Below are 22,725 nucleotides of genomic sequence, written 5' to 3'. Positions count from 1 at the left end.
TAAAAAGTTCTGTATTTTACCCTTTTTATTTCTACAAAAGTTTTCATAGCCCAAATGACTAATACCCATCTGGGTAACTTCTTCCAGTGCACTCACATACTTCAACTTACCAGACAAAATTAAATTTATAATTCATTCTCAAATAAGCCAGCATTAGTAATTTAAAGTGGATGACTTTTTATTGGAAACCTAATACTTATCTTGCTATTTCTTTTTCTTTGAATTTACCATTGCAGGTGCACTCGGAGTAGTGGAAGCAGACTGGCTCATCTTGTTCAAATAAAACAAACCAACAATGGAGCAGAGTAAACTGTAAAAAAATAAGTTAGTTTTAAAACTTGGAAAAAATATTTTCTAATTAATAAATACAGTACTTCACATTAAGAATCAGATTCACACTTTAAGCAATAACATAGGTCAATAAATGTCCGTATATCCCCCTCTCCTTGGAGAGTCAGTAATTTATGTTCATGCAAGCTCAAATATATGAGTGAAAACCTGATATTTGTATTGCTTCTTAGTATATTTTTCTTTGTACCAGATTCATCCCTTAAATAATGACATAAGTCAATAAATGTCCCTATGCCCCTGTTAGAGAGGTCAATAATAAATTTTCATGCAAGCTCTAAGTATACGAGTCTGAAAACCATAAATTTCTATGCTTGCCTGATCTTTATACAGTATTGCTTCTCAGGAATTTAAGAAAAGTATATACTGTATTAACTAAAATTAAAAAATGTTTAAGACAACATTGCTAGCAGCCACTATAGGACTTGAAGCCCAGGAATCTTTATATGCAAACCAGTATCAGTATTCAAGATGACATGTAGGGAATACAGACTTGGTAAGTCAAGTTCCCGTTAAAACCCTTTCCAAAGAAAGATTTCTGTAAAAATGTAAAATTCTCAGTAATTTGTATTTTTCCTAGCATACTTACCACGGACTACTCTCTCGGGAGTTACTCTTTAGTTTAAACTTGCGACAAGAAAATTTTCCCCCCAACCAGGACTCCATTCCAGGCGAGAGGCATTAAAGCCTCAACCGGTAACATGCCCCAGGGTATGATCCTTGCGCAAAGGGACCTTCCACTGTCTTTGACCCACAATGCACCAACAAGAAGGCTGTGGCAGGCCTGGTAAGGACACGGCAAAGGTCGCCATTCGTACTCGATCCAGGTTCCACCGTTGTCTCGGTACTAGCTACTTCCGAGAACCAGTGGGGTAGGTAGGGTGGGACATACCTTCGAGAGTAGTCCGTGGTAAGTATGCTAGGAAAAATACAAATTACTGAGAATTTGATATTTGTTCCAATGCATTGTAACCACAGATTACTCTCTCAGGAGACTTAGGAGGTGGGAACTGAAACGAGGAAGCCTGTTGGGGAAGAAACTTCAAGAAACCTGCAATAACACTCACCAAAGATGGGGGTCATCCATCGACGTAGAACTGTCATATGTGCTATGTAGCATCTCCCACCCCGGACATTAACTCTGTGTGCAAGTCGTGGCATTAAATCCCCTGTTGTGCCACCACAATGGGGCCGAGTCTGTACTCATCGGTAGCCACTAAGGAGCAGTCTTTAAGAACCTGTGCCACTGACATATTCTTTGAAAAGGCCATCGATGTACTGATGAACCTGATATCATGGGGCCTAGCAGACGAGGGTGCCGGCTCACCCTACGCTACATACGCCCTTCGAATAATCTCCCTGAGCCAGTAGTTAATCGTGTTCTTCGAAATCGCCTTCCTCACTTTGCCTATGGAGACAAACGGGTGTTTCATGGCGGGCCTCAAGTGGGACGTCGATGCCAGGTACTTTCGGAGAGCCCTAACCGGACACAGCAGAACGTCCTCCGAGTCATCTGACTTGGGGATGGCTGGGATCACCATCTCCGAGAACCTCGGATCTGAAACAGCTGGGTTCTAGGTCTTGGCTACGGAGGAGGGCACAAAGGTTAGGATTGCCTCCTTCCAGCCGATGGAGTGACTAACGTTGGCTGCCAGCCCATGCAATTTGCCCACCCGTTTGGAAGAGGCCAGGGCGAGGAGGAACACAGTCTTCAGGGTCAATTCTCTGTCCAGGGCCTGCCGCAAGGGCTCGAACAGTGGTTTCTTGAGGGAATCCAAGACCAAGAGGACATCCCACTCTGGAGCCTTCAAGGAGTGAGGAGGGCCAGGACTGCTCAAAACTCTTGATAAGCATGGACAGTTGCCTGGAACGACCCAGGTCTATTCCTTTCAACCACGTGATCTGATCCAAGGCAGTTATGACCCCATTGATGGATGGCACCGACATGTTCCTATCTAGGTGTAGGTGAACCAATTAATCTGCTATTGTCAGGATGGAGGCTCTTATGGGCTTACGGTAGTTCTTCCGGCACCACTTGTAGAACTTTAGCCATTTAGCTTGGTATATGGCCCTCGAGGAAGAGCGGAGGCCGCCCTTGGGGAGAATCCTTCCCTCGTCAGGAGGCGCTTGATAACCTCCACGCGTGAAGGGATAGGTTTCCGAGCCCCTTGTGAAACTTCTGAAAGTGAGGCTGCCTAAGAAGATCTCCTCTGATAGGAAGGGGCCACGGCTGGGCCACTGCTAGGTCTCGTAGGTCAGGGAACCACAACTTTTCCGGCCACCAGGGGGCGATTAGAGTCAGCTGAGGTCCTTAGTCTGCCGCAGGAGCTCGAACGAAGGGAACGCGTAGGCATCCAGGCCGTCCCACGGATGTTGAAAGGCGTCTTCCATGACTGCTGTTGGATCCGGGACTGTGAAGCAAAACACTGATGGTTTGGCATTCAGCCTGGTTGCAAAGAGGTCCAGGGAGGGAGACCCCAACCTTGCTATGACACTCCTTGCTACTTCTGGATGAAGGGACCACTCGGTACCTAGGACTTGGCCTCTCTTGCTCAAGCTGTCCGCCACCACGTTTCTTTTTCCCCGGAATGAATCTAGCCGTCAGGGTAGTCCCATTTCCCTCGGCCCAGGTTAGTATCTCCTGCGTCAGGTCCTGCAGAAGACGGGACCTCAGACCGCCCTGTTTCTTGATATAGGCGACCAACGTGGAGTTGTCCGACATTAGGGAGATTTTTCTGCCGGTGACTTCGTCCGCCAGGGACAGTAGGGCCCTCTACGCTGCCAGGAGTTCTAGCTCATTTATGTGGAGGGTCTTCAACTCGCTCCACAGACCCGATACCAAGTTGTGCTGCAGGTGGGCTCCCCAGCCCTCCTTGGACACGTCCGTGAAAAGTAGTACCTCCGGAGGAAAGTCCATGAGGGATACCCCTGCCAGTGTATTGTTCTTGTCCAGCCACCACTGGAGAGCCTCCCTGGATGCTTGCAATAGGGAGAGCTCCTTTGGTCGATCCCTGGTCTGAGGAGCTAACAATCTTTTCATGTCCCATTGGATTGGACGTAGTCTTATCCTGCCCAGAAGGCCCACCTTTTCCAAGGACACCAGGTGCCCCACAAGCCTCTGCCACTGACGAAGGTTGGATCAGAAGTTGGGAAGGGAGGCGTTTGCTTTTTCCTTTCTGCTGAGTAAGAAGCAGAAGGAAAACTACCCCTCTTAACCTTCTTCCGATGACTGATGTAATTTTCCCATTGAGAGGGAAAAATCACAAGTAGAGGTAAAGGAGCATCGCTTTACCATGCCACCCAGGACACATAATATGGGGATCCCCCTCCACTCAGCTCATGAAGGTGCCACAAAGACTAGTTCAAGACTGGGGCAGGTTCTCATATTCCCTTGAAACACTCATATCACAAATATGCAGAGTAAAGAAAAAGCACAAAACCAAGTGTAGCATGAATAGCGGCAGGAGTAGGGGACTGACTGGAACGATGAGCAGGAGTTAGGTGATGCTAGTGCCACTGACTCAGCCGCTCATACATTATGTGTTGGGATGCTGGCAACCATGCATGTTATCAGAATCCCAAGATTTCCTTAATTCTGGTCGTTGCCAAACAGTAACAGAGTAAACCCATCTTAATGACAAGGGTTTGTATTTTCTGTAGATACAACTTAACATTTAATTAAAGATTTTCATCTATAATATCAGCATTAATGATAGGCTCAAGGAGGAGTGTTATAATAATAATCTAGAACAAGATTTAATAATTGATTTCATCTTATATACAACACTAAACTAGAACTATTTTCATTATCTTTATAAATTTAAACTTTTATAAACCATCCAAACACTTTTATAAACCTGTTACTCACTCAAAAACTTTTCAAGCTAAAATTTACTTCAGCATAGACAAACAACTTGTATAACATTCATAAGTTGCATAATCTTGTCTTAGATTTCAATTTCATTTCCAGTCTTGACCCTATCACGGTGCTATATAAACAAAAATCTTTAAATTCAGATTTTGCAAGTTGGTTGACTAAAGAGATGCTGTTTGTGGATACATGTAATCAAGTAGGGAGAGTTCTTGAAACTCCTTCCTTAGCAGGTTCTATAAGCAATTATTGCATTTTAATTGGCTTCACTGGTGGATTTGTTAGCATTCCTGCATAGGAAAAGCAAGACGATGTCACCAAGATTATCAAAAGAGCAAAGAAAACACTGCGATCGATCAAATGCCAATATCTGAAGTAACTGGAGAAAGAAACTTTTCTAGTCTAGCCGATATAATTATGAGAACAGCAAATACAAGAAATGATGAGTGTAAGTTTCCCAAATCTGAGAGAATGGCGTTAGTCACACCGGTTCTGAAGTGTTCTAGATTATTAGGAATTGAGCTCATACAGACCTATTTTGAATCTATCCTTTATTTCAAGTGCTAGAATACATAATTCTTGAACAACTAATTAGTCAGAAGAATAGAAGCTTTGCCAGACAACCAGTCTGCTTACAGATAATTATACTCTACAGAGACAGCTATCTGTTCTGTTGTAAATGATATGCTGGAAATGATGGATGAAAACAAATGTGCTATTTATACCTTAGACATGGTGCTATAAGGAGCATCTCACGGAGTGACACAGGTCCCTTGTCCAGAAATAGATTTTTCCTTCGCTAAAATCCCTTTTTAATATTACAGTACTTGATCTTGGTGCTGCTTTTGATACAGTTATGAATGAGCTGCTACTAAATGATCTAAGGTCCATTGGTATTGAAGATCAAGCTTTTGAATACCTAAAAGACTTCTTGGTTGACAGAAATTTTTGTGTGCAAATTGGAAACACTTATTAATCATGTCAACCTTTAAACAAAGGGGTACCTCAGGGGAGTGTATGGGCCCAATCCTATTTTGTATCTACAATATTGGTCAGAAACACTACAAAGGCATGGAGTGAAGTTCAAACTATTTGCACAACTTTACTTCCTCATAAATGATATAGACGATACTACTGAAACTCTATACCGAATTCTTGCCAGTGTTAGGGAATGGATGATAATCAAACAACTAAAATAAAATGAAAATAAACACTACTTTATGGTGGTTGGAAAGAAAAACAGCGTAAAAAACTTGGGTGATATTCAAATAACAATAAACAACTCTGCCCTGATATCTAGTCAAGTTCGTGATCTAGGCATATCACTTAACTTTAACATCTTTCAATGCCCAAATAAATAATGTAGTAAAAACTGCTGGTTATCGTCTTAGGAAAATTACTTTTATAAAGAAGTACCTGGATGAACATTCTGTAAAGAAACCTGTGATAAACTGTGTTATCACCAGGATTGACTACAATAACTACATCTACTAGAATTTACCAAAAGTGTAACTTAAGAAATTACAAAACATAATAAGCAAAGAACCAAGACTGATAAAAGGTGTTTCACCCCAAGAAAGGATCACTCCTATACTAATTTATTTACACTTGCTGCCTAAAGCGAGAACTGAGTTTAAAGTATATACCATAACCCATCAAAGTTATCAGAACAGGACGTCCAAAATATCTAAGAGAATTACTATATATTGTGCAGCTAGCAAATCATGTTGACACGAGAATTGTTTCAGATGGTTTCAAATTATTGGAATCTAGATATATGTCTACTGTAGGCTATAGAGCCTTTAAATATGTGGCCCTGAGACTATACAAAAAGCTCCTACTAGACATTTGAAAGACTGCAACCCCGAGACTACAATAAGCTACCATTAGACATTCGAAAGAATGAAGATATTAAGGCTTTCAAGAGGAAACTGAAGACTTTCTTGTTCTCCATGTGCTTCGATAGTGTGGATTTGACAATAAATGAGCAATATACGGTGTGAAATGTTGAATGCTTGTGAACATTATACAATGACTGTGGAGGTCCTGTAGAGAGTAGGGTTCCCCTGCTGTATAGGACCAGAAAAGCAGCCCTTTAAGTAAAGTAAATAAATCCTAAGACATTCCCTCTTGCAAGTATTTATTGTATTTTAAGTTGTCTTGCCTGCTGAATTTTTAAGCATTTCTGCACAGGGAAAGCACTGAGTTTTAAATTCCCATTGTGAGGAGAATGTCATATTCAGTAACTCTCGGGGGAAAATATGAATAAAATCTAAAGTGCTTATGGATCTACTGTATACACTGTGCAGTGGTAAAGCATTTACATTGTAAACAGAATGAGCATGGCAGGAGACAACCACAGACAAAGGGAGCAGGGGTTATGGGCCGCAGACTCCCAGGCACAAGGGTTGGGGTATCCTCGGGCAGAGGCAACATGCACTTTCGGCCCCGAGGCTGACTTTAGCCCAAACCTGGGCTTGACACCATTCCTGGCGGGACAGGTGTAAATTTCAGAGCCTTCACAGTCTGTTTAGGGTGGGAGGGGGAATCACCAGTCCCTGATACTGGGAGCACCACCACACCTTTCACCAGGACCACTAGCACTGAGGGAACAGGGAGAGAAGAAGCTTTAGCTACAAGCTCCTTCAACAAAGTCATGGAAGTCCTACCTGAAAGGCCTAAGGAAGCCTAAGAGATTTTTAGGTCATCCTAACCATTGCAGTCAGCACAGAGAGATGAAGTGCTTCCCGCTTTTGGAGGGGTATGACAAACACGGAGGGTGCACCACACCCCTAAAACCTGAAAATCACGGCAAAGCAGATCCGAGGGCTCCTTGTCCCTGATGCATACTCCTAGGGGACAGAAGCATGTGCATATGCACACGGATGGCGGAAGCAGACGCAACCACTAATGAGACCAAAGTAGCAAAAGACTTCTTTGGTATCTTCTTGGGCGTTGCCGAACCAGACACTGGCAAAGGCTTAGCTTGTTTCTTTCCCTTCAGGGCATACACCTGCTACTGCACAGGAAGCCATGAGCTGAACTTGGCACACCAGGGTGAATGAAAACAATCGTGCCCCCTACAAGAATGAGGAAGTGATTTACAGCCGTTTTACTCATAAATTGTAACATCCACCCTTCGCCCGGAAAGTATGAACATCCTGCGTAACTTCCACAGCAAAAATCTACAACCAGCATTCACTTCCTGCAAAGAAAAATAAAATGGAAAAGCTTGATTTGGAGCCAACAGTAAATGTGTACTTGTCAGTGGCCAAACTGGTGAGAGGGGCGGGGCTTCCTGCCTGCACCCTCCACCAGCTGTTCAAATCCAGCTTCCACTGAAATAATCTCCCTATTAAAGGATGACGGTTTGTATGTTGTGCAGGAAAAAATATTAACCATAAATTCACTAGACCTAGATATATGATTTAACTGGGCTATTAAAAAAAATTCTGGTAAAGTTATTAGGGTTTAAAGATTAGGTAAGATACGTCTTTCATTACCAATTCTCTCCATTGCATACGTTTGATTCTGATTTAAGTGGTTAGTAATACTATAGGCTAATGACACTGTACTTTAAAAAGAATATACCCTAAGGGTAAGAATTTTTACAAACTTACATAGTAACAGTACCCTTAGCTAGAAGACTTACTTGATGAGGTTAATATCTCTGATAGTCTCCATTGTAAAAGATCACTTTAGCTGTTTCATAACTTTAAGCATCAACCAGGAAGAAAGATTCAGACAAAAATATATGAAAGAATTTTCAACTACACAAATTCATTACAATACTATGTAAAAATAAAGAGGAGGAATACATACCAGACAGTGACAGACACTCTGTGGACCATGCCTGCAGCACAGCAAGCAAGTACTAAACACATGGCAACTTCTGGAACGACACGAGCCTGGAAGCCTTTCCCGAACATGATATTTTCAAGGTTGCTCAGAGCCTGCATTAGAATTAAGGAAAATTTTCTTCTGTGGTGAAGTAACTAAGATAGAAATATAAAAAGTCCAAAAGACCACTAACTACCAGATAAAGCTTACCATATCAGCCTTCTATCAAAATAATAACAGCCTTTAAAAATATCTTCACTGCTTGGAATCTGTCCTTGCAGTTCTTATCATCCATTGTCTCTACTATATTCATTCTATTTTGAGATACAGTACATTCAATTTTTCACTATAGACACTACAGTTCAATCATATATTTGAATCTGTCTCTTCTATCTAATTTTGGTCTGAGGTATTCCTTTAATAACCTCTTTCAGTAAATACTCAATCTGAAATAAATGACCATATTTTTTTCTTTCAACACTTATTTCCCAATTTCCTGGAAATCCCTATCTATTTGACTTTCTACGCTCTCCATAAAGCTGTAAGTCCGACCTTACAATTTGTGGGTTTGCTATACTGTATGCGAATTTGATTATTCAAGGGAAGGGCCAGGCAGTCTTTTAAGAAATACTTATGGGTATCAGTTCACAATCATATACTGTACCACCGAATACAGAGCATACCTTCATTACAAAGACAAAAAGGCATAACAGAATTACACAAGGTCTTGAAAAATGTTATTTTCATTAGTAAAATAAATTTTTGAATATACTTACCCGATAATCATGTAGCTGTCAACTCTGTTGCCGACAGAAATCTACGGTCGGGATACGCCAGCGATCGCTATACAGGTGGGGGTGAACACCACAGCGCCATCTGTGGTCAGGTACTCCAGTACTTCTTGTCAACACCACCTCAATTTTTTCCTCGGTCCACTGGTTCTCTATGGGGAGGAAGGGTGGGTCAATTAAATCATGATTATCGGGTAAGTATATTCAAAAATTTATTTTACTAATGAAAATAACATTTTTCAATATTAATCTTACCCGATAATCATGTAGCTGATTCACACCCAGGGTGGTGGGTGGAGACCAGCATACATGTTAACAAAGAAGCTAAGTATCCCGTATTTTATTTTATTAGTTATTCAAAAATAACATAAAATAAATAAGTACCTGGTAAGGAAGACGACTTGAACCATTACTCTGCCTCTATTAAGTACGTCTTCCTTACTGAGCGTAGCGGTCCTCTTAGGATGCTGAACGACTCTTAGGTGCTGAAGTATAAAGGGCTGCAACCCATACTAAAGGACCTCATCACAACCTTTAACCTCGGCGCTTCTCAAGAAAGAATTGACCACCCGCCAAATCAACAAGGATGTGGAAGGCTTCTTAGCCGACCGTACAACCCATAAAAAGTATTCAAGAGAAAGGTTAAAAAGGTTATGGGATTATGGGAATGTAGTGGCTGAGCCCCCGCCTACTACTGCATTCGTTGCTACGAATGGTCCCAGGGTGTAGCAGTTCTCGTAAAGAGACTGGACATCTTTGAGATAGAAAGATGCGAACACTGACTTGCTTCTCCAATAGGTTGAATCCATAACACTCTGCAGAGAACGGTTCTGTTTGAGGGCCACTGAAGTAGCCACAGCTCTCACTTCATGTGTCCTTACCTTCAGCAAAGCAAGGTCTTCTTCCTTCAGATGAGAATGTGCTTCCCTAATCAGGAGCCTGAATAGGTAAGAAACTGAGTTCTTAGACCTTGGAAGAGAAGGCTTCTTGATAGCACACCATAAGGCTTCTGATTGTCCTCGTAAAGGTTATGACCTTTTTAGATAGTACCTAAGAGCTCTAACTGGGCAAAGTACTCTCTCCAGTTCGTCCCCCACCTAGTTGGACAGGCTTGGGATCTGGAACGACTTAGGCCAAGGACGTGAAGGAAGCTCGTTTTAGCAAAAAACCGAGCTGCAAGGAACATGTAGCCGTTTCAGATGTGAAAACTATGTTCCTGCTGAAGGCGTGGATCTCACTTACTCTTTTAGCTGTAGTCAAGCACACGAGGAAAAGAGTTTTTAATGTGAGGTCCTTAAAAGAGGCTGATTGGAGAGGTTCAAATCTTGATGACATAAGGAACCTTAGGACCACGTCTAGATTCCAGCCTGGAGTGGACAACCGACGTTCCTTTGAGGTCTCAAAAGACCTAAGAAGGTCCTGTAGATCTTTGTTGGTGGAAAGATCCAAGCCTCTGTGGCGGAAAACCGCTGCCAACATACTTCTGTAACCCTTAATCGTAGGAGCTGAAAGGGATCTTACGTTCCTTAGATGTAATAGGAAGTCAGCAATCTGGGTTACAGTGGTACTGGATGAGGAAACTGCATTGGCCTTGTACCAGCTTCGGAAGACTTCCCCTTTAGACTGATAGACTCTGAGAGTGGATGTCCTCCTTGCTCTGGCAATCGCTCTGGCTGCCTCCTTCGAAAAGCCCCTAGCTCTAGAGAGTCTTTCGAAAGTCTGAAGGCAGTCAGACGAAGAGCGTGGAGGTTTGGATGTACCTTCTTTACGTGAGGTAGACGTAGAAGGTCCACTCCTAGAGGAAGAGTCCTGGGAATGTCGACCAGCCATAGCAGTACCTCTATGAACCATTCTCTCGCGGGCCAGAGCGGAGCCAACCAACGTCAGCCGTGTCCCTTTGCGAGAGGCGAACTTCTGAAGTACCCTGTTGACAATCTTGAACGGCGGTAATGCATACAGGTCGAGATGGGACCAATCCAGCAGAAAAGCATCCACGTGAACTGCTGCTGGGTCTGGAATCGGAGAACAATACAACGGGAGCCTCTAGGTTATCGAGGTAGCGAACAGATCTATGGTTGGCTGACCCCACAGGGCCCAAAGTCTGCTGCAAACATTCTTGTGAAGGGTCCAGTCTGTGGGGATGACCTGACCCTTCCGGCTAAGGCGATCTGCCATGACATTCATATCGCCCTGAATGAACCTCGTTACCAGCGTGAGCTTTCGATCTTTTAACCAGATGAGGAGGTCCCTTGCGATCTAGAACAACTTCCACGAATGAGTCCCTCCCTGCTTGGAGATGTAAGCCAAGGCTGTGGTGTTGTCAGAGTCCACCTCCACCACCTTGTTAAGCTGGAGGGACTTGAAGTTTATCAAGGCCAGATGAACCGCCAACAGCTCCTTGCAATAGATGTGAAGTGTCCTTAGCTCCTGATTCCATGTTCCCAAGCATTCCTGTCCGTCCAAAGTCGCACCCCAGCCCGTGTCTGATGCGTCAGAGAAGAGACGGCGGTCGGGTTTCTGAACAGCCAAAGGTAGACTTCCTTGAGAAGAAAGCTGTTCTTTCACCACGTGAGAGTAGACCTCCTCTCTTCGGAAACAGGAACTGAGATCGTCTCTAGCGTCATGTCCTTTATCCAGTGAGCCGCTAGATGATACTGAAGGGGGCGGAGGTGGCGTCTCCCTAACTCGATGAACAGGGCCAGCGATGAAAGTGTCCCTGTTAGACTCATCCACTACCTGACTGAGCATCGGTTCCTTCTCAGCATGCTCTGGATGCAATCTAGGGCTTAGTAGATCCTTGGGGCCGACGGAAAAGCCCGAAAAGCTCGACTCTGAAGATCCATACCCAGGTAGACAATGGTCTGGGATGGGACGAGCTGGGACTCCTCAAAATTGACCAGGAGGCCCAGTTCCTTGGTCAGATCCATAGTCCATCTGAGAATCTCCAGACAGCGACGACTTGTGGGAGCTCTTAAAAGCTAGTCGTCTGACGGAGCCGGACACAAGATCATGGTACTGCTGCACAGTCTGTGAACTGTCAACCATGGGGAAGCGAGGAAGTACAGCGACAACCCGAAGCTGTCTAGACTGTCTGGGTCGTACAGACAACTCCTTATCGGGTTGCTGAGGTTGCCGCACTGCATCACAACAAGTCACTTCTGCTGGTTGTTGAACGTCTTCCCAGTGACACACTGACTCCGTAAACAAAAAATCCTCTAACAAGGACTAAGCTTGGACTGCATGTCTTGCAACAAAGCTCAAGGTCTATGGGAGCAGGTGTGGTAACAGACGGGGTTAGCGACTGAAGTGGAACCATTACCCTCCCTGGAAGCATGTTATGCTTAAATAAAAGTCCATAGGAGGCTAAGCAGCTAAAGGCTCCTCTCCAAATGACAGAGTCCTCAAGGGAATATCAGAAGGAGGGAGAATAGCACTTTCTCATCTACAGGAACCATATCCGAGAAAAGCTAAGTTCTCTCAGTGAGGGTTTCACTAGTGCAAAAGCAGCAGACTAGAAGGCAACGTTATGAAACTGCTTGACAGTCTAGTGAGTTGGCAACAACCAAAGATGTGTGACTGAGGAGCATGCGGTAAGGTATGCAGAGCATGCTGTATGCAGAGCATGCTGTATGTAGAGCATGCTGTAAGGTAAGCAGAGCATGTTGCATGGCGTGCGGCTTATGCTGCATGGGATGAGGCTCATGCTGCATGGGATGAGGCTCATGCTGCATGGTATGAGGCTCATGCTGCATGGGATGAGGCTCATGCTGCAAGGGATGAGGCTCATGCCGCATGCGTTGAGGAGGATGCCGCATAGTATGAGGCTCCTGCCTCATGGGTTGAGGCGGTTGCCGCATAGCATGAGGCTCCTGCCTCATGGTTTGAGGAGGATGCCGCATAGCATGAGGCTCCTCATAGCATGAGGCTCTTCATAGCATGAGACTCCTGCCTCATGGGTTGAGGAGGATGCCGCATAGCATGAGGCTCCTGCCTCATGGGTTGAGGAGGATGCCGCATAGCATGAGGCTGCCTCATGGGTAGAGGAGGTTGCCGCATAGCATGAGGCTCCTGCCTCATGGGTTGAGGAGGATGCCGCATAGCATGAGGCTCCTGCCTCATGGTTTGAGGAGGATGCCGCATAGCATGAGGTTCCTGCCTCAAGAGTTGCGTCTGCCTCAAGGGTTGAGGAGGTAGCTGCGCAGAGAGAGGCTCATGCTGTGAAGAATGCGGTTGCTGCATGCGTTGAGGCGGCTGCCTCATAGCATGAGGTTCCTGCCTCAAGAGTTGTGGCTGCGCAGAGAGAGGCTCTTGCCTCAAGAGTTGAGGCTCTTGCCTCAAGAGTTGAGGTTCTTGCCTCAAGAGTTGAGGCTCTAGCCTCAAGAGTTGAGGTTCTTGCCTCAAGAGTTGAGGTTCTTGCCTCAAGAGTTGAGGCTCTTGCCTCAAGAGTTGAGGTTCTTGCCTCAAGAGTTGAGGCTCTTGCCTCAAGAGTTGAGGTTCTTGCCTCAAGAGTTGAGGTTCTTGCCTCAAGAGTTGAGGCTCTTGCCTCAAGAGTTGAGGTTCTTGCCTCAAGAGTTGAGGCTCTTGCCTCAAGAGTTGAGGCTCTTGCCTCAAGAGTTGAGGTTCTTGCCTCAAGAGTTGAGGCTCTTGCCTCAAGAGTTGAGGCTCTTGCCTCAAGAGTTGAGGCTCTTGCCTCAAGAGTTGAGGCGGTTGCCGCATAGCATGAGGCTCCTGCCTCAAGGAAAGTGGAGGTTGCTGCATAGCGCTGGTACCTGGCAACTCCCAATGCGGCAGCTCACGCATGGAGGCAGGAGGAGCCTCAACATCATACGTCTGGCAGGGTGGACTGCGCAGAGGTGGAGGAGCGCTCGCAGGAGGAGGTGTGCTAACCTTCTCTGCCTGAAACTCCTGCATCAACACCGCAAGCTGAGACTGCATTGTCTGCAGCATAGACCACTAGAATTTAAGAAAGACAACAACAAACGGAGCTACTGTCCGTTGAGACTGAGGGTCTAAAACAGCTGGTGCGGCAACAGACGGAGTTACTGCCTGTTGCGATACCACCTTGCCTCTCTGGGAGGTGTGCAGTTGTCGTACTGCAGCAAGTCCGAACTGACCCAGTGCTAATGGCACCATCTAGGAGTTGGACTTGCGCGGAAGGGACCGACTTGCACTTAAAAGCTGCAAGATTTGGACCATGGTTTCTGCGAGAAACCTCTTCCGCAGACGAGGAATAAAAGGGCTCTCTCGTCTTTGTGTGGGTGGGGTGATCACGTCGGCTACGTGAGTTGGTTACACCCGAAACCACGGAGGGAAACGTCTGTTCGTCGATCAAGGCCTGATGAACCCATAAGTCCTTCGACGTTACTTCTCCCCTGCTTGGGAGCTTGTAAGAGGTCCCAGACTAGGCGAACAACTGGCACGAACAGACGAACCCTCGAACGCAACACTGTAACACTTTGCGCTAATCACTTTATCACTTTTGATTTTCTGTTTGCACTTATTTCACTGAACTCGAAACTTTAAGTGGTTTGTACCTGAAACACGCAATTCTATCCTTCATTAAAAGTTAGTAATTGCGAAAACAGTATTACAATGTAACAGAAAAACATAATGAAAGATAAATAATTCAGTGACTGGAAAAGAGACTAAACACTAGATCAAATAAACTACGTTTAAAATCTCTCACCGCATAAAGCCTGAGAACAAGAATAAAACTCTAGAAACGTTTACCTTCTTCCCCTAAAGAGACTAGGGAGAAGAGCAAAAACGATAACAACGTTACTCGCTTGAACGAAACGTTTATCCTCCTCTCTCTCCCTCCGTCTCTATATCTCTCTCTCTCTCTCTCTCTCTTGACTTAGAACCTGAGAGATGAGCCCAATTATATATATCGTTAAAACATATTATTGTTAAAGGAAAAAAACTGAAAGATTTCCCAAATAAAAAGTTCCTTTATTAGAATTAAAACCATTTAAGCTAAGAAAGAATGAACAAAACGATAGAATCGGTCTACTCTTACTGCAACGTGACACCGTGAATACTCTCTCTCTATCGTAACGATAGAGCGCAAGTTGAACGTTCTGAACGTCAACAACTGCAGAGACAAAACAAAACGTTAGTTCAACTTTGAAAACAGTACGAGACTATCAAAGAAATTCTTTCAAAAACATTAAAATAGCATATGTTAACAGGTAAAAACGAAATGACGGGCTCAATGTTAATTAACTTCGGTTCCAAGAAAAGACCGCCTACTATTAGGAAAGGTCGAATATAAACAAATATAAAAATTAATTTTAATAAGTTTATAATAAAAGGAAGTTAATCGAAGAGGCCTATAAAAGGCGGAGAGATATAAAATAAATCTATAACTTTAGTTAAGCAAAATTAAGAAAGAGAGTCTATACTCTCTTCGACACCAACACTTCCGTCTAAGGGAAGGGTCGGCCATTAAAAGTGAAAGAGAGTTCATACTCTCTTCGTCACCAAAATTAAATAAAAAATTAAATCAAATTAATTCCAAAAACTTGCTAAGCTAATGATAAAGCTTCCTGAATAGCGAAGGCTAAACTCTAGAGCAAATACATCACCAAATCGTGAGCAATAACTCCAGAATCAACAGCGTATCCATGTAGGTCTAGCCGGAGGCACGACAGAGGAAAAATTGAGGTGGTGTTGACAAGAAGTACTGGAGTACCTGACCACAGATGGCGCTGTGGTGTTCACCCCCACCTGTATAGCGATCGCTGGCGTATCCCGACCGTAGATTTCTGTCGGCAACAGAGTTGACAGCTACATGATTATCGGGTAAGATTAATATTGAAAATTCAGTTATATAATAGTAGAGTAATAACTTTAACCTTAACTCTCCCAGTACATCTGAGTATGCATTTCTGTATAAGCTTTATGCATTTTTTGTTAATGTGCACTCATGCTCATTATTATTATCATTATTTACTAATCTACAACCCTAGTTGAAAAAGCAGGGTGCTATAAGCCCTGGGGCCTCAACAGGGAAAATAGCCCAGTGAGGAAAGGAAACAAGGAAAAATGAAATATCTCAAGAACAGTAACAACATTAAAATAGGATATTTCTTATATAAACTGTAAAAACTTTAACAAAACAAAGGAAGCAAAATTAGATAGAAAAGTGTGCCCGAGTGTACCCTCAAGCAAGAGAATTCTAACCCAAGACAGTGGAAGACCATGGTACAGAGGTTATGGCACTACCCAAGACTAGAGAACAATGGTTTAATTTTGGAGTGTCCCTCTCCTAGAAGAGCTGCTTACCACAGCTAAAGAGTATTTTCTACCTTTACCAAGAGGAAAGTAGCCACTGAACACGTACAGCGCAGTAGTTAACCCCTTGGGTGAAGAATTGTTTGATAATCACAATGTTGTCAGGTGTATGAGGACAGAGGAGAATATGTTAAGGATAGGCCAGACTATTCGATATATGTAGGCAAAGGGAAAGTAAACCGTACCCAGAGAGAAGGATCCAATGTAGTACTGTTTGGCCAGTCAAAGGACCCCTTAACACTCTAGAGGTAGTATCTCAACAGGTGGCTAGTACCCTGGCCAACCTATTACCTTATATACTGTTATTGTGATTGTACCTTAACAGAAAACACAAAAAACATGAAGTAATAGATCCAAATACAGTACAGAATATAAACTTATAGTAAAAGGGGAAAATAGGTTGAGACAAAGTGAATTTTAAAGCAATTGTGTAATAATGCCATTTTGCATTTTCTATTTGGTTTCTGTATACAACTGTGAATGCCTGTCTACATTTGATGTTATATAACTAAGAATACTACAATGTTTTTCAAGCCTTAAATACACTTATTTTATAGTTTTATAAGGAAATAGAGGCCAGGGAGTGTCATGAAGAGTAAATCTATTTTTCCCAGTTTATTCCTATGCGGATACAAACTTCAGAGTCATTTATATGGGTTACTCCCAGTTTCCTTTTCACTTCAACCAGACAATCAAAGAAAATTGGTTTGATTGCTGCTAAGCAACCACTGTGATCAGACATCTGCACCTTCCCTTGTCTTACCCCTTTAGTGCTTGGTAGCTGTGCGTCTTGTCTCTTTGACATTCACAGTCACTTGCCTAATCATCATTTGTGCGTTACAATTGTGTGCTATATGACTAGCAAGTCGAATTCTATGCGTTCATGCCCCGGCCTGTGGTACATTCATGAGTCGGGTTGAAGTTGATCCATCCCAGTTTGTCCTTCTTACCGAGGTAAAAGTTGTTCAGCGGAATCACCATGTGAGTACTGTTGGGAGTGGCCGTCCTCCCAGTGGAAGAGATATTGTTCTCGCCACAAGAAACAATCTTTTTTCATCTTCTGCCAGTAGTGGCAAGAAACAAAAGATCAGTTCTGTGGCAAACGTTATCCCAAAGAGGTCCTTCGGGTTAGGAACCCACTTAGGCTCCAGTCATGGGTGATAATGCCTATCATAATTTTGTCAATGTTTTATCACCCATTGTTGATAATGTACAATATGAGCTTGAACCAGTTCTTGTAGCAGATCCTCTGGCTACGGCCGTTGCGCTCCCCAAGCTGGATCCTATAGTAGTACCATCAGTCCCTCATTACCCTGTTATGCTTAGATCTCCCTCACCCCCTACAAGTGTGTTGAGTGGAGATCCTTATATGTCAGATTATGCACATAAAATCTTTCCACTCTTGTATCTCCAATAACAGCTGTGAAAGTCTCTAGCTCGTAGCAACGAGCAAGGCCTACCTCATATGCCCAGGGGTCCTTGGCAGATATCTCCTCTAAAGAGTTGCCACAACGTGCATGATGATATACAGTATCCTACCTTTATTGCAAGGGTGGTCGGACCGCTTCGGCTGTGTCCACACCCCAAGCTGCTCTAAACATGTACAGTATCTCCTTCCACACCTAACAACAATGTGAAGTTAAGTATAACAAAACCTGCTTTAGTCCACAAAGTTTTAGATATTAACAGGTCAATCAGCTAGTATGTTCCGAATACAAGTCTTTACATGACACTGTGTCTATACATTATGACGTCACTTTGCGCGTCGCCATCCCAATGCATGAGGCAACTCCTCCAAATCTTGGGCAGGCCAATAAGTCCAAACGGGTTGTCACTCCCAAGCATCATGACATCACGAAACACGCCACCATCTTAATGCGCGAGGTGAGAGTATTCCTCCACAACATAATAATGCTAACCCACATGTTCCTGCCAGAACCTCACAAGCTAGTTTACGATCAACGCTCTCCAGAAGACTCGGTAGATCAACACTTATTAATTTAAAGTTACCACGGAGTTTTATAAAAACGTGCGGCTAAGACTCATAACGACAGAGCCTTGACTCATGCTAATAGCAAACCTATGTCTTACGATAATAGCAAACCTATTAATTTTCATGATCAGGCACACACTAACTCTTGGCCTTTTGTTCATAATGCTTCAAAGGTCACGCGTTCTACGGTACAACACTTTGTTTCAGATAATTCTTTGCAGGTACGTTAGATGGATAAGGGGAGAAGAATGTTCCCCACTTCCCACAAGTCACTCCCCAATCTGAGACAGATAAGACGACTTTCATTAGACGTTGTAGATGAGGCCCACACCGTAGGCGTCTTATGTTGCAGAATACCAAGCCCTCTCTCTCGTCTTGTAGATTGAATTCTGAGAGAGACTTTAACTCTCCCGCCTCGCACCAGTTGCTAGAGGTGAATGTTCTTATAACAGGACTGAGTTGGACTCCTTCTGTTCCTTCTCTTCCTCCTATTCCCGTCACAATAAGAATGACACAAGGGAAAGGAAGGACGTCCGAGGAAGAGTCAAGAACCAAGTGACAGTTAAAATGGAACAGCTAATTACCCCAAAAGTGGATCAAATGGACTATGACATTATTACCATTGATGACTCCAAAGAATCTTGCTGTGCACACGAGCATCTGAAGTAATCCCCTTCGAGGTTCCGATGTCAGGCTCAGAAACCTCACATTTTATTAAGATTGAGGCTAGTCTGGTGCCATTGGTATCAGTAAATAAATTGTCCAACTTCCCCTCCATTGTTTCTGATCCCAAAATGGCAAGCACAGAGGTAGCAGCTACGTCTACAATCCAAGTCTGTTCGTGGCTAGACCACTGGTTTGGAGTAATAGAAAACTTAAGGGAGGAGCATGCTCTTAAACAGTTTGAGGAATTATCCAGATCTGGGGCCAAAGCTTTCGAATTACTTTTACATCAGAATATTTACTTATGGGGTGACTGCGTTCTAAAGAGAAAAACGATGTTCTCCCATGGATGCGTTAGCCCTGAAAAATTCTGACTTAGTAAATTCCCCTTCTTTTTTCCCACCCTCTGACATAGCTATGGCTATAGAAAAGGGGGAGAAGGCTAAGACAAGCTCCTATGATAAGTCAGGTGGCACCAAGGTTGCCTGCTCCCCAGCAACAGCTAAGGAACTCGCCTTTTAAACCAGTTCCGCAGAAAAGACAACTTTTACCTCCAACAGATGCGCAATAGCCCGAGAGGCAAGACCCCCAGACCTACCTTTTTTCAGAGAGGACATTCCTCAGGGTAAATAGGGCACGGTCACAGAGGGTCCTGATAGGGAGGGCATGTCCCCCCACTCCCCTTACCACCAGTGGGAGGATGCCTACAAATCTTTTGGCAAAGGTGGCAGGACTTCGGGGCCAACCATTGGATGATGGAAGTCCTTCATTCAGGATATCTTGAGTCCCTTTCATAGCTTGTCTGCCACCTCTGACCAGGACTATGACTATCCAACAATTTTATTTGAAAGGCTAAGTAAAAGACCTACTCTTGTTGAAGGAAGTCTCCAGATTGTTGTCCAAAGGAGGCATGGAGGAAGTCTTGAGAGATTTTCAGGCTTCCTCAGCCATCTATCCTGGTAGAGAAGCTGATGGGGGGTTGAACATCCGTCATAGATCTCTCCCATTTTAATTTTTATGTGCTATAGACAAGGCTCCAAATGGAAACTATGGCCACTGTTCTCCAGGCCATTAGGAAGAACGATTTCCTTCTGACCACAGACCTGAAAGATGCCTACTTTCAGGTTCCCATCTAACCTGCCTCTAGGAAGTATCTTCGAGGCAAGATATTTCAATTCAGGGTGCTGTGCTTCGGCCTGTCAACAGTCCCTTAGGTCTTCACCAAAGTCTTTGCCCTTGTCTCAGCCTGGGGTCATGCTATGGGCATCAGACTTTTGAGGTACCTGGACGACTGGCTTCATCTAGCATAGTCCCAAGCTCTCCTGTTAAGGCACAGGGATCTACTCTTAGACCTGTGCAATGAGTTAGGAATCCAACTGAACCTGTGGAAGTCAAACTTAGTCCCACAGCAGTCCATTAGGTACCTAAGCACGGACAGACTTGGTTTAAGCCAGACCTTTCCATTAGCCAATAGATTCTTGAGATTCAGAGAAACAGCAGTGACCTGTTTGAATGGGAACCCTTTTCTGGCCCACTCTTGGAAGAAACTGCTAAGTCATCTTTGCTTGTTGGAGAAACTTGTCCCATCCTGAGATTGCATCTTCGCTGTCCTCACCTAAGGAGTTAGTAAAGGATCTCTGTTGGTAGCTGAACGAGAAGAACCTGTTAACGGGAACCCATCTTCGGGTTACTCCTCCACAATTCCTTCTGTACTCAGACGCTTCTCACCAAGGATGAGGTGCTCACCTAGCAAGGCAGCAAATCTCGGGCCTATGGTCAGAAGAGGACAAGGCCTTTCACATTAATTTCTTGGTAAAGAAAACAGTGCAACTAGCATTACTCAACTTCTCAAAGACTGAAAGGTTCTTCCATGGTATTGATAGGCGAGAACTCCACAGTAGTGACCTACATCTCCAAACAAGGAGGCACAGCCTCTCTCCTGCTATGCAATCTAGCAGTAGAGATAATCAAGTGGACGCAGTCCCAAACAATCTCTCTCTCTGCCAGGTTTATCCCTGGGAAGAGGAATGTCATTGCAGATCACCTGAGCCGTCGAGGGACAACAGCTAGTTCAGAATGGTGTATTGCTCTCCAGTCCCAGACCAAGCTGCAATAATGGAAGATGCATTTCAACACTCATGGGATGGACTAGACCTTTACACCTTTCCACTATTTGTCTGATTCATCAGACAATGAACAAAGTTCCAACATCCCAGGGAGTTAGAGTAATGCTAATAGCTCCAAAGAGGCCAGCAAAGGAGTGGTATTCAGACCTGCTGGGACTTCCAGAATGGTAAATCTGCTACGACAACCACACATAATTAATTTTCACAACGCAGTTGGAGACTATTCAGAATCTCCAACAAAAAGAAAGGCTTTTTGAGACAAACTGTGAAACAACTTTCTGGATATCTCCATAAGTCTTACACCGCAGTATACCACGCTAAGTGGAAAATCTAACACGACTGATGCCGTAAGGGGAATATTGTTCCACTCAAGGCCACCATTCCCCTGATTACACCCTTTTTGGTGTTCTCCAGGAACAAGAAATCCCTTTCAGTCACTGCAGTGAAAGGCTAACGCTCAGCCTTGAACTAGGAATCCAAACTGAAAGGGGTGGATCTGTCCTCGTCATGGGAACTCTCAGCTTTCATTAGGAGTTTCGAGCAGTCTTGCCCTCCTCGAGAACTCAAACCCCCTACCTGGGATGTGACGAAAGTTCTATGGGCTTTAAGATAAGCCCCTTGCAAACCTATGCATAAAGCTTTAGACAGGTACCTTACTTTAAAGACCATCTTCCTCCCTGCCTTAGCTTCAGCAACGAGAGTACAGTACGCACATTACATGATCTAACTTATCTTACATCATATTCCAGAGGGTAGAACTATCAGTCTTTTGTTCCAGAATTTGTGGCCAAAAACCAGAATTTGGTTGAAAATTATATTAGATTTGGCTCTTTCATGATCTTGTCTCTCAAAGAGGTAACGATGACCAGGATGACATCTTAATCTGTCTAATAACGGCAGTGGGGGGGGGAGGAGGAGGAGGAGGAGGAGGAGGAGGAGGAGGAGGAGGAGGAGGAGGAGGAGGAGGAGGAGGAGGAGGAGAAGATGAAGAAGAAGATGAAGAAGAAGAAGGAAGATCTACAATTTATTCGTGAGCACTAGCTGCTACAAAAAGAATGTATCCAGAAAAAATATCTCTTTCTGGTTAAGAGAAACTATCATGAAAGCCTATAAATTCTCAGGGGAAAAGTCGCCGAGGGTCCCCCCCTCGAGCACACGATATACGTGGGGTTTCCGCAACCTGAGCGTTCTGCAAAAACCACTCTATAGTACAAGTTCTCAAAGCTTGTGTATGAAAGAGACAAAACACTTCTACAGACCATTATCGTAAAGATTACAAACAAAAGGTCTTTAGACACCTCTTTAGGTCCTATTGTTGCAGCACAACAAATAATCTAATTATAAGCTCTTGCGGGACATGTAACTGTTTCTATCTTAGGCATCATTTATTCTCTGCATTATAAGGGTATATAATGGGCACTATGGCAGATGGTGATCTTAATTGGACTTAAAGCCTTCACTAGGAAAATTCACCTTAATGCAAGTAAGAATGCCTTGAATTTTTATTATTTGATGGTATAATAAAGATCTAAAATTATGCAACACTTGATGTTCATAAGACATCACCTCTGGCAAAGAACATTATCCTCTAGAATCGAACGAACAGCCTTGCCTTTTTACGAGCTGGCTGCTCTTTTCATAAATTCCCATTGATCTCTTGCTATTACTTATAGTAACTGTATCTGATAAAGAGGAAGGGCATACTGTACTGTACCTCTTCACAGAGACTTCCTCCCACCTAAGGAAGACTCCCATACAGTCAGCCTGTGCTTCACATGAGTTTATACTTTGCGATTT

General features: G+C 43.8%; 1 protein-coding gene across 2 annotated transcripts in view; it reads right to left on the bottom strand.

Annotated features, from left to right (window-relative positions):
• Window positions 1–12: 12 nt before the first annotated feature.
• Window positions 13–22,725, bottom strand: part of LOC137645887 (keratinocyte-associated protein 2) — a 64,779-nt gene continuing 42,066 nt past the window's right edge. For both annotated transcript variants that reach the window (XM_068378914.1, XM_068378913.1), the window contains 2 exons: window positions 8,042–8,172; window positions 13–310 (listed from right to left, as the gene is read on the bottom strand). In XM_068378914.1, coding sequence (XP_068235015.1) covers window positions 205–310; window positions 8,042–8,172 — 237 coding nt within the window. In that variant the 3' untranslated portion in view covers window positions 13–204. The remainder of the gene's footprint in view (window positions 311–8,041; window positions 8,173–22,725) is intronic.

This window comes from Palaemon carinicauda, chromosome 8, assembly GCF_036898095.1.
Source record: "Palaemon carinicauda isolate YSFRI2023 chromosome 8, ASM3689809v2, whole genome shotgun sequence".
NCBI classification, from domain to species: domain Eukaryota; kingdom Metazoa; phylum Arthropoda; class Malacostraca; order Decapoda; family Palaemonidae; genus Palaemon; species Palaemon carinicauda.
Note: the sequence above shows the minus strand (reverse complement) of the source record. Positions and strands in the feature narration are given on the sequence as shown.